General features: G+C 45.7%; 3 protein-coding genes across 3 annotated transcripts; 2 read left to right on the forward strand and 1 right to left on the reverse strand.

The window, feature by feature from the left end:
* Positions 1-1409: 1409 nt before the first annotated feature.
* spred2a (sprouty related EVH1 domain containing 2a) lies at positions 1410-8041 on the reverse strand. The gene is made up of 6 exons (XM_044113040.1): positions 6370-8041; positions 5449-5623; positions 4981-5149; positions 4262-4326; positions 2678-2830; positions 1410-2333 (listed from the first exon to the last, which is right to left on the reverse strand). The coding sequence occupies exons 1-6, from the start codon at positions 6393-6395 to the stop codon at positions 1656-1658; spliced, it is 1266 nt and encodes a 421-aa protein (XP_043968975.1). The 5' UTR covers positions 6396-8041; the 3' UTR covers positions 1410-1655.
* A 437-nt stretch (positions 8042-8478) lies between these two features.
* Positions 8479-9825, forward strand: etaa1a (ETAA1 activator of ATR kinase a). Its single transcript, XM_044113093.1, has 4 exons — positions 8479-8788; positions 9192-9320; positions 9396-9608; positions 9762-9825. The coding sequence occupies exons 1-4, from the start codon at positions 8650-8652 to the stop codon at positions 9764-9766; spliced, it is 486 nt and encodes a 161-aa protein (XP_043969028.1). The 5' UTR covers positions 8479-8649; the 3' UTR covers positions 9767-9825.
* Positions 9763-11405, forward strand: LOC122828953. The gene is made up of 2 exons (XM_044113059.1): positions 9763-10798; positions 10898-11405. Exons 1-2 carry the CDS (start codon positions 10042-10044, stop codon positions 10987-10989), a joined length of 849 nt encoding a protein of 282 aa, XP_043968994.1. The 5' UTR covers positions 9763-10041; the 3' UTR covers positions 10990-11405.
* The last annotated feature ends 5912 nt before the right edge of the window (positions 11406-17317 follow it).

The following is a 17317-nucleotide window of genomic DNA, read 5'->3' on the forward strand; positions in this document are numbered from 1 at the left end:
GTATTAATTTACATTATAGCCTTTCTCTGAAATGCTGGGGGAACTGTCGTTACACCAATAAAAAAATAGATTTCAAACTTCAGCTCCCATTTTTGTTAGTTGCTCTTTAACCCAGATTGTGATCATCTGCCTGTGTTCCTGTTATCGGCTCCAGACAGCAGAGCAGCAACGCTCCTCCAAACCTTACCCCCAAAATGATCAATTCTCAGGAATCTGGGCCCAAAAATCCTCGCTGTGTTTGGACAGCCTGCTCCAGAACCGAGCAGCTGAGCTGAGGACTCACCGGCTGGTTTTCAGCACAGCGCCTCTGCCGCCATGGTGTGTGTATATGTGTGTGTGTATGTGTGTGTGTATGTGTGTGTTGGTGATAAACCAGGAGATTCTCCATTACAATAACTAGTTAAATGCGTCACTTTTCTGTCAAAAAATTCCAGTGTGGTTACAAGCATAAAAATTCAGGTCATAGGTTTTTCATTTTTCCCACCAGCCACTTGAATTTCAGGGTGACGACCATTTTTCAAGATGGCTGTCATCATTTTTGAGCCTTTTAAACCAGTTCTTGTTACCCATTTTCATGACCTGGATGAATTTGATGTCATCCAAGTCCAATTGTTTTGAAATTTGGTCATCCTGTTCATACAAGTTAGCAACTTAATGGTTAGCTTCTGCTAATTTTTTGTGTTTAGCGGGTTAGCATTAGCTCTGCTAATGTTTTATGTCTTTAGGATAGCTGAGCTAGGGTTTTTGTTTAATGAATATGTCATTAGTAAATGTAAGTTTTTGGTTAGCTGTAGCCACTGCTGATTATAGTGCAAACATATTTTCTCCTTCACAACCTTGGTGGCCATTTTGGACTTTTCAGTGACTAATGTTTACTTTATTTTTCCAAACTGCCAAGTTAAGTTAAGTTCTAGAAAGATGAAATATTAAATTTAAGTCAGGTCTCATATTTATGCCACACAGAGGGATAAACATCCAGTTTCAGATTTTTTGTTCAGATTCTGAAAAACCCAAACCACCAGACCAATAAAACCATCAGTTCTGTCATGAGGAAGACTGCTGCCATGACAACAAGGAGGGAAAGCTGCAAAAGCTAACGATGCGGTGGCTAACACACACCACTGTACAAATCTACTAAGAAAAAACTGAATGGAAGGAGAAAGTGTGTGAAAAAGGTGAACAAGCAACAACACTGGTAGAATAGTGAAGAGCTCATCTGAAGGTTTGGAGGAGGTGTTGTTTGTTTGTTTGTTTGTTTGTTTTAGGAAATGAAATTTTCTAATTTTCTGAATAACATTTTGAATCCTATTAGCTGTAAGTCAGAAATATCAGAAATATCCCTCTGTGTAGAATAAATGTCTGTCTCAACAAGAGAGTGAAGCAGCTTCTTCCAGATGAACAGCATCACAAACCCAGCTCCACCTTCACTGACCTGCAGGAATCCTTCTGGACCTTCTCCAGGCCAACCTGGCGGCTCCAAATATCCAAACTTTCATAGACATTTTCTTCATTTGGTCCTCAGAGTGACAGAAAAAGCACAACGGTTGACACAAAGTTTCACTTCCCTCTACAGATGAACCACATCAACAACAGAAAGAACAGCGGTGACGGTCTCTGTGGAGTGGGCGGGGCCTGCAGCCGCGGCCTCCGGCGGCTCAGCCCACGGCCCTGTGCTTGCCGCCGCAGCAGCGGCAGGCCACGCCGCAGCGGTGGCACGCCCTCAGGGGGGCGTAGCAACACATGCAGGGCGCCAGCAGCGACAGACCGACCAGCGCCGTCCAGCGCAGGCAGAAGCGCTCGTCGCTGGTGTCGCAGGAGCAGGGGTCCGAGTAGTCGCCCTCCGGGTCGGACATGCAGTGGTACAGCAGGCTGTCGGCGCACCACATGAAGCTGACCCGGCGGATGCAGGTCTGGATGGGGTCCGGCGCCTCCTGGCACTGGCCCCGCCCGTTGTCCTCGTGGTTGAACATGTCCTGACAGTAGACGCAGCGGAGCCGCCCCCCGTCCTCCATGTGACACTTCCCTTTGGACGCCGGAGGCCGCGGCTGCAGCGTCACCACCGCCCTGCGGCCGCCGCCCGCCTCGAGGCCGCCCGGCTTGCTGTCGAAGCCCCGCTGCACGCCGCAGCTCAGCGGGTACGGGTACGTGTAGTCGCGTTTCGGCGCGTCGCTCTTGGTGAAATGCACGCAGGTCTCCGGGAGCTTGTCTCGCGTGGCGTTGGCGTGACGGTAGTCCTCGTAGCCGGTGAGCCAGCTGCGCTCACGGGGGCTGAAGCGAACGATGTCCTCCTCCTCCAGAGGGAAGCTGGCGTGACGAGGAAAGATGTGGACCGCCTGCCAGAGCCGAGGGGAGCGCATGAGTCGCAGGAACAAACCTTGATGTTTCTACAAGGTGATGCAAGTGGGCTGCACGATGCTGGAAAACCTTCCAATGGCGATAATATTGGCAAATACTGAGATAACGATATCAGGAGCAAAATATGCCCGTTTTTTATGCTATTTGTGTCTAATTTGAGTTTTTACTGCCATGATTTTCTGTCCTACTGGCTAAACGATGAACGTAAGAACTCGTAAAATAGATGAGCCAGCAGTTTGTGCTCTCCACGCTGATATTATATTTGCGATATATTGTGCAGCCCTCACGCAGAAGCATCAAAACAAAGGCGCTGCGGACTCACAGGGTCCAGGAAGTAGTGGTCCGAGGGCCGGTGGTGCTCATAGAAATGTCCCAGGATGCAGTGGTGCCGGCGCGGCTCGCAGAAGTGAGCCGGCGCCGCGTGCATGGCGGGCTCTCTCCTCTGAGACGAGTTGGACGAGCTGTCGGTGGCCGTCTGCAGGACAAACGGAGGAGATGGAAGAACTGAAAACCCACAGATACTTCAGGTTGTGATTCCCAGAGTGTCCACTAGAGGGCAGGTCCTATGGGCTCCAGGGCTAACAGGGTTTAGCTCGGTGAACAGAGGTGGTAACCCTCTTGTACAGAAACAGCTTGTGGGAACTAGCTCACTTAGCTTACTGCTAACCTACACAGCTAACTACCAGATACTGAAAAACCTCAACAAATAAACACATCTGCAGTTTGCTGGACTTTGTCATAATGTTCTAAATATATTTTACATCATTGTAATGCTATTGTAGAAATGCTAAGGCTGCTAATGTTAAGGGTCTGTATCCTTTGACTAGGCCAGAACTAGCTTTACAATGAGAGAGAAGGTGGTTTTATAATTTTATTGGTTCAGTAAAAATAACTACAGTTCAGAACTGAGTCATCTTAAAGCTACTGCAAAATACTACAAGTACTTAAGAGTACTACTCTTCAGTAGTAGTATTGAAGGGCCTTAAGGAGGGGGTAGAGGTAAAAATGTATTAAAACCCAACCTTCTCCAAAAACATCTCAAAATGATCTCATCCTCTTTATGAATATTGTTCATTCAATATTTATTCAGATTCTTGCTTAATGCTGTACATTCAATAATATGCTAATGTTAGCGCTAACAGTGCTAACAGCAATAATTATATTAACATTGACAAAATAATATATCAATATGTATTTATTGCAATCTATTTCCTGATACAAAGTTTGATTTGTTTAATAAAATAACTGAATTTGTAAATAAATTACTTGTTATTGGAAGCATTTGAAAGGTCCCATTTTTAAAAAGCCTGATGTGTAAGTTCATTCTAGCTGTGATTTCTATTCATTCCCAGGTTATGGAAGGATTTCTGGGTTCCAGGTTCTTTTGGTTTAGCAGAAATGTTTTGAGGAAACAGAAGATCATCAGTTCAGATCCTGGTGGATCAATAAATGTCTGAAACCTTTGACCTGGAGAAGGGCAGCCAGCGGCTCTAACAGGATCTGTAACGGATCTATGATCTAGATTTCTGACTGATCTATAAAGGATCTATAATGGATTTATGAATTTAGATTTCTATGACAGATCTGATAGCTCTTTATTGGATCTATAACAGATCTGTGGTAGATCTATAATAGGTCTATAATGAATCTTTAACAGATCTATAACAGATCTATAACAGATCTATGTAAAAATCCTGCTGGACTCAAACAGGAAGCAGCAGATTTGAAATCTTTTCTTGAGATTTTTTCTCTCTGTTTCTACTTTAGTCCTGTAAGTGGATGAAGTTCGCTGCTCCAGAGGCTCCAGCTGCTTCAGTAATCTGGACTGAACCAGAACCGGTTCTGCTGGTGGATCTTCACACCTCTGATGGAGCGTCGTAAGACCTGACATTTCCACACTCCTCACCGTGAAGACGTCGTCGTCTCCGAGCTCGGCTTCGTTCTGCAGCGTCGACGAAGACGTGGTGGAACCTGCGGAGCAGAGAGCAGATCAGGGATCAGTGATTCAGGGCTTTCCTCCGTCTGGACCACTACAGGAACCGCCGTGGGCCCGGTTCTGGACGGAGCAGGACGGTTGGCTTCACTTCAGGCTTCTGCTTTCTTCTGACCCGGATCCTTCTCCAGTTCAGTCTTGGGTCGTTTCCTCGGAGGCCTCAGAGTTGATCCTCCGTCCGACCCTTCATTGTCTGCTGCTTATCAGAGATCAGGTTGCCATGGTAACAGGAGGGAAATCCAACATGGCTCTCCTCTGTGGGATCCAAAAGCGTTCCCAGCCAATAGGGACATATCCTCCTTCCTACAGGTTCTGCTTCTGCCAAGACCTCCTCCCCCTGACCAGGGGCCCAAACCACCAACTTCCAGTGAGATCAGGATCAAGGCGCCCCCTGCTGGTCGCTTTAAAGACGCCCCAAAGGCCAAAAGAAATCCTGTCTCAACGACGGACACTTGAAGGACACGTCCTTGAAGAGACGGACAAAAGATCAGCGTGTCTCCTCTAAAGGCCTCAAGGTGTTTCCTCTAAAGGCCTCAAGGTGTTTCCTCTAAAGGCCTCAAGGTGTTTCCTCTAAAGGCCTCAAGGTGTCTCCCTGTAGGAAATGGTCTAGTTAAAGTCGTTTGCTGTCCTACCTTCTGCCAGGTCCTCCAGCGCTCGCCTCACGCCGCGGTCGAAGGCGCGGGCGTCGGACGAACACTGGAAGGTCAAGCCGCACTTCCTGCTGTCCACCTGCCAGTGGTGGAAGGTGGGCGTGGCCTTGGTGTAGACCAGGTCTTTCTTTAAGAAACTCTCCAGAATCACCTGGGAATCCAGACAGAAAGTTGGAGCAGAACCAACCAGAATTAAACTCTGACATTATTTCGAATGTTTGTTCTGTTTATTTATTTTCAGTTGAAGCGCTAACCGATGTTAGCGCTTCAACTGAAAAGGCCAAATGGATCAGGACGGTTCTGACCGACTGGACCTTCTGCTCCTTGCTGACGGAACGTTTTTAATTTGTTGCAGATTTAAGTTCTGATCTCAAAACACTGCTGATGGTTTTTAAGCCTGGTGTTCTGGACCGGTACCGGCCCAGCAGAACCGGTACCGACCGAGCCCACCTGCCGGTCCTTGAGGCGCTCCCCGTGGATCAGGAAGTTGTTCCGGCCCGTCGGCCCATCAGGCCGCAGCCGGCAGACCCCGACCCGGCTCAGGCAGCCGTCCAGCGCCAGCCAGCCGCCGCTGGACTCGTCCCGGGTCATCACCACCGCCGTGACCCGCACGATGTAGCTGTCACTGCAACACAGGTCAAAGGTCATCAGAACACAAACAGCCTTTACCACAACAGAACCAGAAGATCAGGACGGGTTCGCGTTGTTGGATCGACCCAACAGGATGTTCCTGAGATCCAGTTGAGAGAGGAGGAGCCAACCAGAACCAGAACCAGAACCAGAACCGGATCATAAGCCAAACTCCATCTGAACCTCCATCCATCCGGATCTCTCACACAGGCTGGTTCTACAGAACCAAGTATTGGACCTGGAAATGTCCTGGGTTTTAATTCTGTCAGGTCCTGGAAACAGAACCGGGCCCACCTTGGTCCATATTTAATAAACAAACATGTCCTGTCAGAACCTCTACGCTGACAACAGAACCATGTCTCAGAACCCGCTCTGATCAGAACCTCTCCAGCCTTTCTGCTGCTGGTTCTGTGGACCGACCGGCCCGGCTGACCAGAACCTCCAAGGTTCTGATAGCTCTGGTTTTCCTGCTGGGAACCCTCCTGGAGCAGCTGAGGTCCACATGGAACCAGAACCGGCTCTGTCTGGACCAGAACCAGCAGCTGAACTCTGATGATGACTCACAACATGCAGCATTTCAAGAACCTGAGCTTCGGAACCGAACCGGGTCACCCCCCCACCTCCCGTCCCCCCTCTGCGATGAAGAAGAGGCCCTCCTCACCCTCCTCTTCAACAGTGGAGCTCAGAGACTCCTCCTGTCGCTGATACCGCACCAGAACCACGAACAGAACCGGTACTCACTCGTCGGGCCGCGGCTCCTCGTTCATTTTCTCCGGTTCAGCTCCGCTTGGATCGAGCTGCCGCGGCCGCTGCGCGGTGTGGCGTCTTCATGGTTCCGCAGCGAGCGGCGGGAGCGGCGGATGCGGTTCTGACGCCTCCTCCTCCTCCTCCTCCTCCTCTTCTTCCTCCTCTTCCTCCTCCTCCTTCTCCTCCTCCTCCCATCGGATCGTCCTCCTCCTTCAGCCCCGCCGCCTCCTCCGGACCGGGCCGGGAACGCTGAGACCGAGCAAGAGGTTCTGGTGTCGGGGAGGAAGGCACCGCACGATCCCCATCTCCTCCTCCTCACTCCGTGATGGACTCAGAGGGGGGAGGGGGGGCGGTGACGTCAGACCCGAAGGACCGCAAGGATCACGTGTCTTCACCACAACAACAACATCATCATAATAATATTAATGGTTCTGATTCTGATTCAGGATGGTACCAGTTCTGGTCCTGATGGAAGCCCATTTCTACCATGAAAAATTAATAAAAGCACAACAGGAAGTCAATTTAGTTTTAAATTTATTTTAAAAATGTTTTTATATATTGATCATGTAAGACGGTTTACACATCAGTCAGAAACAACCAATCAGAGTCAGGAGGCGGGTCTTAGTGCTGTCAATCAACCACTGCAGCTAGCATAGCCTGCCATGACTGCTAATGTAAATTAGCATTGCCACCAATGACAGCAGATAAACGGTCTTCCTGTAGCAGTAAGTTGTTTGTCCACCATTAGCACATTTAGCAGGGGGTACATGAGGATGATTGACAGCGCTAAGCTCCTTCTCTTGGTTGGGCTTTTATTTTTTTATTCATGGCAGAAATGGACAAGAATGAAACTAAATACCAGAAATGGGAAAAAACCAAAAAGTATAAAGTAAATGAACTAAATTCAGGATAAAATATTCTTGTGATGACATCAGGATGTTTGGTCAGAATGTAATTCTAAAACATTAAATCAACCAAAATTCAAATTTAGTTTCAGTGACTCTGAGTTAAAAACTCGGAATATCCAGTGGAACATAGACGGGTGTTACACCGAGCACTTAGCAAATATTAGCTGTCAATAAATGCAATATCTATTCTTTTTTAAATTAAACTTTATTTACAAATAAACAATATACAATTGCAGACAGTAGCATGCTGCAGGTGCTGCGGTAACAAATCCACAGGATTCCATGAAAAAAAAAAGAGAAAAAAAATAACAGTTTACAAATCAAATGAATCTCTTCTGGTAATAAGTTTCATAGCTTTAGAGTTGGTGAATATTTTTAAAGAGTCCAAAAAACGTCTTACATAAACTCTAAAAACAGTGAGGTTGGGTTTGTTTTTAACTAATTTACAGGCATGTATGTGGAACGTAGCCAACAGAATAAGAAAATGGATAATATATTCTTTCCCAGAAATACTGTTATTGGAAATACCAAAGAAAACATGTTTATCATTCAAAGGAATAAGTATATTACATTTCTGACTAAAGAAAATTTTGAAGTCTCACCAAAACATTTTGCTGAAAGAGCATTCTCTGAAAAGGTGGATTAAAGTTTCTTGTTCGATGTGACAAAAGGAACAAAGAGGATCAATATTTTGAATATATTTAGTCAATACTGAATTTACAGGGTAACATCTGTGTAGAATTTTAAGAGACACCTCCCGTACTTCATTTGAGACAAAAACTTTCTTGGCAATAACCATGTTTGTTCCCAATCAATATTTGTATAGAGATTGTTCCAAAAAAAGATTGAAGCAGGTTTGCTAATAGTATTCCTCTGGATTATTTCTCTAATATGTTTATTTCCAGTTTTAATACTAAGGAATGGATCTGAATTACCAATAAATAACTCTGGAAATCTGGGATATTGGACATGGGCTCCACCTGAGGTTGATATAAGGAATTTCAAACCTGCCTATTCACAAAATATAAACGGTAAAATGTCCATCTTACTCGTGAAACGTTATCCCACGAGATCTCACGACAATAGTCCGTCGATATGAACAAAAATATCCGGCGGTGTTGAGGTTCTGCTTGAGGTTCTGAGGTCTGCCTTTGGTTTTAGCCAAGTAGGAAGGACGACCGCTCCAAGATGGCCGCCGTGTTTCCTGAGCCACAGCAGCCAATGCGGGGTCTACTCTTCATATTACGTCTATGCACTTGAACGCACTGCCGAAAGGAACTCTGGGAAAGAGGCAACATGGCGCGATGTTCAAATTCTCCAAATAATTTTGAACTGATGTCAGTTTGAGTTTTATCCGCAGTCCGCCATGAACGGAGGCCGAAGGCGGCTGGAGCCGCTGGCGGCGGCCGGACCTCCGAGGAGGAACCGCCTGAGCCGCAGCCTCAGACGGAGTCAGACGGGAGCGGCGGTGGTCCTGGAGTCCACCCGGAATCGGAGAGAACCAGGTCTGAACGGACAGGTTCTGTTCGGGTCCCGGTTCAGGCTCTCCGCCTGATTCCATTCAGAATTCTGTTGTTTTAGGTTTTCTCCAGATTTATCCGCTGGTGAGCTGGTTCCGATCCAGAAACAATGATTTTACAAAGAGTTCTGTTCAGACCTTTATTCGGCACCGGACAGATTTCTGATTTGTCAAATCCGATTTAAATATCTCGAAATGATTCAGTTTAGTTGTCTGTCAGAACCCAGACAGTCAAGGTTCGGTTCGGTTCTGTTTGATGAAAACATGAAGGTGAAATCTGATGACTGTAATCGGGATGTTTGATCCACTATCAGAGTTCTGCTCACTTCTGGTTCTGTTCATGGAAAAGTTCTGGATCGGATCAGATTCTAACAGTTTCATCTTAATAGACTTCAAGACTCCCACCAGAACCAAACCCAGTTCGGTTCCGGTTCTGGGCCCGGACTCCCCGCACAACGACCTGGATCTCCAGCAGGACATCGTCTGGGACGCCGCGTCCCCGTCGCCCCGCCGATCCGGTAAAGTTCTGGCAGAACCTCCTGGTTCTCCGCGTCCTGCTCCGGTTCCCTGACGTTGCGTTGTGTTGCGTTCAGGAACAAGAGGGAAAAAGGCCGCCGCCGGAGGCGCCGTGAACATCTCGGAGATCGTCAGCAGGATCGCTCCAAAGGTCAGCAGCTTCCGGTTGGGTCCTGTGGAACCGGGCCGGACCAGAACCCCGGCTAATGTTCTGATTGTGTCTGCAGCACAGCTCCCTGCTTCCTCCACCCCCCCCCACAGGGCCCGCGGGCCAAGAGGCGCTCTCCCAGGTGGGTTCTAGAGGCCCGGTTCTGAGCAGAGGAGTTCTGAAGATTAGTTCTGGCAGACGCTGAGATCCAGAACCAAAAGCCCCTGTTCTGGTTGGCGTGGCAGGATGGAACCGCTCCAGAACCAGAATTTAATTTTGGTTCTGTTTCCTGCAGAGTGACCGGAGTGGAGAACCTGCTGCGACTCGCCAGGCAGCTGGACCAGAACCTGTTCCAGAACCAGAACCAGAACCTGGAGGAGGTTCTGACCGAGGAAGGTCAGGGCCCCGATTCTTTTGGACCGGAACCACAGTCAGACCCAGACTTCCTGCAGGACGACCTGGACTTCCTGTTTGACGGTCCGACCCAGACGCCGAGCAGAACCCCGAGTCGAGGTCCGACTCAGAACCGACCCGGTTCAGCGTCCCTGTGTGGTTCTGGTCCAGCCAGCTCCGGGATGTGCAGCGGACCCAGGTCGGTTCAGAACCAGTTAGAGAACGACGACCTGCTAAACGACTCGCTGGTTCTGGAGAGGACCCAGAACCCGGACCGCTTCCTGGTTCCGAAGCTCTGCTCCACCCAGAACCCGGCTGGTTCTGGTCAGGGTTGGGTCGCTCCATCTGTCGGAACCAGAACTGAGAAAGAGAACCTGGACCCAACCTGGAACCCAGACTGGAGTTCTGGTTCTGGGAAGTGGGTCCAAACAAGACCAGAACAGAACCGGTTCTCCTCCGTCTCCAGAGCACCAGAACCGGGTCAGATGTGGAACTTGGAACCAGAATCCCAGTGGTTCTGGAGCGACCCAATGAACCGGCCCGGTTCTGAAGGGCCGGAAGTCCTGGGCCATCTGGACTCTGTGTTTGGGTCGGAACCGGTCTGGGACGGCCCGGCTGATGAGCTGCTGTGTGAGATGTGTGAAGAGTTGGAGAACCGGATCCGGGTCCAAACGGACCAGACCGGGTCCGATCAGAGGGCGGCGCTGCAGCCGACCCCCAGAAACTCTGGGAACCGGATCCGACCGGACCCGGCCGGACCGGCTGGCTGCTCTTTGGCCGCTGCTCCGGTGAAGCAGCCAATCAGCGGCGCTGTGTTCAGGAACAGAACCGGGTCAGAACCGTCTGCGGCTCTGCGACCCAAAGATGCCGGTCTGGATGGGGTCCGGCACTTCACCTTTGGGAGGCCCGGCGAACGGGTAACCATGGCAACGGAGAGAGGTGAGGCCCTCGGCCCAACCTGCTGTTACCATGGAAACAGCCGATTCATCAGCGTGATGTCATAGCTGGAGTTGATGATGTCATTTCCTGTCGCTGCAGGGAAATGCTCGGCCGCTGAAATCGAGCGGAAGAAGCAGCAGGCGCTGGAGAGGCGGCGGTGGCGGCTGCTGGCCCCGACCGGAACCGGCTGACCCGGAACCAGTTTATTATGTTGTGGATTTAAAACGGAGATGATGCGTTCAGGGACCGCAGGACAAGCCGCAGCTAACTAGTTTGAAATTGTGCAATAATACAAAAGCTTTGATTATTACAGGATGTCTGTAATAATTTGGACTCTTTTTCTGTTGGTTCTGAAATGTACATTATGAAAATTCCTTAAAAATGGTTTTCAAGATTCAGAAACATCAACAGTTTATTTCGTTTATGTTTTATCCATAAAGCTGATGATTTCTGGCGGACTGGAATCAGTCTACCTTCTGTGATGTCATCAGGAGCTGCCGAGGCTAATTAGCGGTTTCCTGTTGTACTGTCCCTTTAAGGCCTCAGCAGCCTCCTCACTGGATTTCCACCTTGTTGAATCTGATGGTCATTAAAGGATTTTACCTGATGAATCATCTCCAGTGAGAGGAAGTGATGCGTTCCTGCTGCTTCCTGCCTCCAAACTGAAGACAAAGTCAAAAACTAACAGCAATGATTTGGGTGATTTAGCAGCTGTAGAGAAACGAAATGCTGAAACATTTTTCTGCATGCAGTTCATTTATAAATATCACAATTTCAAACTAGTTAGCAAAGCAAGTCGCTGAATATTTAACTAACCAATTATTAAAATCACATATTTAGTAGGTGTTATGTCTCCGTCAAGCCCAAGGGCAATAAACAACCAGAATAAAGTTAATTAACAATATTTATTGTTACATTCCCGTTAACTTTATCCACTCGTTGTTAATCCAATAACGTTCAACCCACATTTAAAAACCACTTCAGGAGGACAAACCAACACAAATGATCACATTCAATCCAAACTGGAGGTCACACCAACGGGATCGGGGCTCAGATATTTACGATTAACAGCCGCATGGAACCCGAGTATTCAGGAAGTGACCCAAAGACAGACGGAGGACAAAACCCACAATGAGTGGACGGTTATCAGCCTGACCTCACAAACAGACTAACCAAAATCAAACTCTAGAGGGACAGCAGGAAGCAGTTATAAAACTAAAAACAAAAAGTACTAAATGCTTATTAAATCACTTTAATCAAGTCAACCTAAAACATTAAAACGCTGAATACCTGCATCCTAAACCAGAACTCTAAAGTCAAACTAGATGTAGTAGATCTGCTGCAGTCCTACCAAAAATAAACAATATAAAAACAAAAACATACAATTCAATCTGATTAAAAGAGATAATTGTATAAATCTCCCGTCATTATTAATGCGGCCCTGTATAAAAACATCAGCACAAACTTATTAACAGAATCCATTTAAAACCGTTTTTCTCCAAACCGACACACTCCTGGCCTCCACCTGCCCGCTTCCTGTTATAGAGGCTCAGGCTGCGGAGGCAGCGCCACCTGGTGGTGCCGCCTGTTACATCAGAAAGCCAAGAGCCCAGCTAAGGAAGCTAGCAGCAAGCTAAACGGCTAACTGTGTGTAGCTTTGTTACTGAAATAAGTTTATAAAACAATGACAGTATTTTCAACGTTTCAATTTGTTTTTTCTATTAAATAAATTAGTTTAAAATCACAAGTGAAAAAGTTTCTTCACATGATTAATATTCAGATGTAAACATTAGTTATATTAATAGTTCAGCCATGACGCTCATTAGCCAATCACAGGAGACCTTCATCAATAAACAACATCTCAAGTCTAGTCAAAGTAAGAGCATAAACAAGGTTCACTTCAGGTCTGATGGGTTTCATTGAGGACCAGAACCTTCTGGACCAGCGGTCTCCCAGCTGGGTGTGTCCATGCTCATGAGACACCACAAGGTCCAGATCCAGAACCTCCCGTCTGACCCGGTTCTGCGAACGGTTCTGGTCCAATCAGATGTCCACCACCATCTTCTTGGGGAAGTCCAGCCCACCCACAATCTGCAGAGGAACAGGAAGTGAGGTCAGAGGACAGTCGGTTCTGCAGAAGCAGTCGGTTCTGGAACGGTCCCGCTCACTGCACAGAACTCAGGACGGTTTTATCGACGGCGTCCTGCAGCACCTGGAAAAGCTCTCCATCCTTATCCACGTTGTTGACCTGGAAGACGACTGGACCCGGACACAAGCAGAGCAGGTCAGACAGAATCGGACCGGACCGGAGCAGAGAAGGTTCTGGACTCACAGTGGAGCTTCTGCTGCTGGTTCCCTCTGACCCTGAACTGAGACGCTGCTCTGATGAAGCCTGAGGAGGACAGCGGGGTCAAATCGGGGTCAAACTGGGGTCACGCTCCTGATGATCAATAATCAATCTGCTGTGACTGATGGGCCGGGACCAGAACCGGAGCAGCTCAGGTTCAGCCACAGATCAATGATCAATAATCAGTCAGTCCAAATCGCTAAAGTCTAAACATTTCCTCCTCAGATCCAGAACCGCCAGACGACCTTTGACCCCCCCATCTGAAAGTTAGGAACCCGAACCGGACCAGCTGGCATCAGAACTCAATATTTATTAAGTTGTCAGGAAATGATCAGAATATATCCCCCATTAGAAACAATGATTTATTGCATAAAGAATTATTAAAAGCTGTTCATGTTGACGGACTAATTCAGTTTCTTCACTGAACTAAATCTGATCCTTGTCCCTCTGAACGGGACAAGATTTAATATTGTTGGAAATTATTGTTTAAATCCAAATGTAAAACCTCTGATCTGTTCAAAGCAGTAAAGAAATTCAGATTTAAATCATAACATCATGATGGAGACAAAGGTCATACGTCACTGAACTGTTCATACGTAACTGAACTGTTCATACGTCACTGAACTGTTCATACGTAACTGAACTGTTCATACATAACTGAACTGTTCATACGTCACTGAACTGTTCATACGTCACTGAACTGTTCATACGTAACTGAACTGTTCATACATAACTGAACTGTTCATACGTCACTGAACTGTTCATACGTCACTGAACTGTTCATACGTCACTGAACTGTTCATACGTAACTGAACTGTTCATACGTCACTGAACTGTTCATACGTAACTGAACTGTTCATACGTAACTGAACTGTTCATACGTCACTGAACTGTTCATACGTCACTGAACTGTTCATACATAACTGAACTGTTCATACATAACTGAACTGTTCATACGTCACTGAACTGTTCATAGGTAACTGAACTGCTTATACATAACTGAACTGTTCATACGTAACTGAACTGTTCATATGTCACTGAACTGTTCATACATAACTGAACTGTTCATACGTCACTGAACTGTTCATACATAACTGAACTGTTCATACGTCACTGAACTGTTCATACATAGCTGAACTGTTCATACGTCACTGAACTGTTCATACGTCACTGAACTGTTCATACATAACTGAACTGTTCATACGTCACTGAACTGTTCATAGGTAACTGAACTGCTTATACATAACTGAACTGTTCATACGTAACTGAACTGTTCATACGTCACTGAACTGTTCATACGTAACTGTTCATACGTAACTGAACTGTTCATAGGTAACTGAACTGTTCATAGGTAACTGAACTGTTCATACGTAACTGAACTGTTCATATGTCACTGAACTGTTCATACATAACTGAACTGTTCATACGTCACTGAACTGTTCATACGTCACTGAACTGTTCATATGTCACTGAACTGTTCATACATAACTGAACTGTTCATACGTCACTGAACTGTTCATACGTAACTGAACTGTTCATACATAACTGAACTGTTCATACGTCACTGAACTGTTCATACGTCACTGAACTGTTCATACGTAACTGAACTGTTCATACATAACTGAACTGTTCATACGTCACTGAACTGTTCATACGTCACTGAACTGTTCATACGTCACTGAACTGTTCATACGTCACTGAACTGTTCATACGTCACTGAACTGTTCATACGTAACTGAACTGTTCATACGTCACTGAACTGTTCATACATAACTGAACTGTTCATACGTCACTGAACTGTTCATACATCACTGAACTGTTCATAGGTAACTGAACTGCTCATACATAACTGAACTGTTCATACGTCACCGAACTGTTCATACATAACTGAACTGTTCATACGTAACTGAATGGTTCATACGTAACTGAACTGTTCATAGGTAACTGAACTGTTCATAGGTAACTGAACTGTTCATACGTAACTGAACTGTTCATATGTCACTGAACTGTTCATACATAACTGAACTGTTCATACGTCACTGAATTGTTCATACGTCACTGAACTGTTCATAGGTAACTGAACTGCTCATACATAACTGTTCATACGTCACCGAACTGTTCATACATAACTGAACTGTTCATACGTCACTGAACTGTTCATACGTCACTGAACTGTTCATAGGTAACTGAACTGCTCATACATAACTGAACTGTTCATACGTCACCGAACTGTTCATACATAACTGAACTGTTCATACGTCACTGAACTGTTCATACGTCACTGAACTGTTCATAGGTAACTGAACTGCTCATACATAACTGAACTGTTCATACGTCACCGAACTGTTCATACATAACTGAACTGTTCATACGTCACTGAACTGTTCATACGTCACTGAACTGTTCATACGTCACTGAACTGTTCATACGTAACTGAACTGTTCATACGTCACCGAACTGTTCATACGTAACTGAACTGTTCATACATAACTGAACTGTTCATACGTCACTGAACTGTTCATACGTCACTGAACTGTTCATACGTAACTGAACTGTTCATACATAACTGAACTGTTCATACGTCACTGAACTGTTCATACGTCACTGAACTGTTCATATGTAACTGAACTGTTCATACATAACTGAACTGTTCATACGTAACTGAACTGTTCATACATAACTGAACTGTTCATACGTCACTGAACTGTTCATACATAGCTGAACTGTTCATACGTCACTGAACTGTTCATACGTCACTGAACTGTTCATACATAACTGAACTGTTCATACATAACTGAACTGTTCATACGTCACTGAACTGTTCATAGGTAACTGAACTGCTTATACATAACTGAACTGTTCATACGTAACTGAACTGTTCATATGTCACTGAACTGTTCATACATAACTGAACTGTTCATACGTCACTGAACTGTTCATACATAACTGAACTGTTCATACGTCACTGAACTGTTCATACATAGCTGAACTGTTCATACGTCACTGAACTGTTCATACGTCACTGAACTGTTCATACATAACTGAACTGTTCATACGTCACTGAATTGTTCATAGGTAACTGAACTGCTTATACATAACTGAACTGTTCATACGTAACTGAACTGTTCATACGTCACTGAACTGTTCATACGTAACTGTTCATACGTAACTGAACTGTTCATAGGTAACTGAACTGTTCATAGGTAACTGAACTGTTCATACGTAACTGAACTGTTCATATGTCACTGAACTGTTCATACATAACTGAACTGTTCATACGTCACTGAACTGTTCATACGTCACTGAACTGTTCATATGTCACTGAACTGTTCATACATAACTGAACTGTTCATACGTCACTGAACTGTTCATACATCACTGAACTGTTCATAGGTAACTGAACTGCTCATACATAACTGAACTGTTCATACGTCACCGAACTGTTCATACATAACTGAACTGTTCATACGTAACTGAATGGTTCATACGTAACTGAACTGTTCATAGGTAACTGAACTGTTCATACGTAACTGAACTGTTCATATGTCACTGAACTGTTCATACGTCACTGAACTGTTCATACGTCACTGAACTGTTCATAGGTAACTGAACTGCTCATACATAACTGAACTGTTCATACGTCACCGAACTGTTCATACATAACTGAACTGTTCATACGTAACTGAACTGTTCATACGTCACTGAACTGTTCATAGGTAACTGAACTGCTTATGCATAACTGAACTGTTCATACGTAACTGAACTGTTCATACGTCACTGAACTGTTCATACGTCACTGAACTGTTCATACATAACTGAACTGTTCATACGTCACTGAACTGTTCATACATAGCTGAACTGTTCATACGTCACTGAACTGTTCATACGTCACTGAACTGTTCATACATAACTGAACTGTTCATACATAACTGAACTGTTCATAGGTAACTGAACTGCTTATACATAACTGAACTGTTCATACGTAACTGAACTGTTCATATGTCACTGAACTGTTCATACATAACTGAACTGTTCATACATAACTGAACTGTTCATACGTCACTGAACTGTTCATACATAGCTGAACTGTTCATACGTCACTGAACTGTTCATACATCACTGAACTGTTCATACATAACTGAACTGTTCATAGGTAACTGAACTGCTTATAC

The sequence above is a fragment of the Gambusia affinis genome, linkage group LG04, assembly GCF_019740435.1.
Source record: "Gambusia affinis linkage group LG04, SWU_Gaff_1.0, whole genome shotgun sequence".
Taxonomy (NCBI): Eukaryota; Metazoa; Chordata; class Actinopteri; order Cyprinodontiformes; family Poeciliidae; genus Gambusia; species Gambusia affinis.

Bases quoted from the DNA above. Each gene is read 5' to 3' on its own strand.
- spred2a (XM_044113040.1), bottom strand. From the start codon at position 6,395: ATGAACGAGGAGCCGCGGCCCGACGA. The intron at 5,150-5,448 runs GTGGGCTCGGTC...CTGGATTCCCAG, and splicing joins AGCGCCTCAAGGACCGGCAG to GTGATTCTGGAGAGTTTCTT. The intron at 2,334-2,677 runs GTGAGTCCGCAG...CGGCTCTGGCAG, and splicing joins ACCACTACTTCCTGGACCCT to GCGGTCCACATCTTTCCTCG.
- etaa1a (XM_044113093.1), top strand. From the start codon at position 8,650: ATGAACGGAGGCCGAAGGCGGCTGGAGCCGCTGGCGGCGGCCGGACCT. The intron at 8,789-9,191 runs GTCTGAACGGAC...TCATCTTAATAG, and splicing joins CCGGAATCGGAGAGAACCAG to ACTTCAAGACTCCCACCAGA. The intron at 9,321-9,395 runs GTAAAGTTCTGG...TGTTGCGTTCAG, and splicing joins CCCGTCGCCCCGCCGATCCG to GAACAAGAGGGAAAAAGGCC.
- LOC122828953 (XM_044113059.1), top strand. From the start codon at position 10,042: ATGTGCAGCGGACCCAGGTCGGTTCAGAACCAGTTAGAGAACGACGAC. The intron at 10,799-10,897 runs GTGAGGCCCTCG...CTGTCGCTGCAG, and splicing joins AACCATGGCAACGGAGAGAG to GGAAATGCTCGGCCGCTGAA.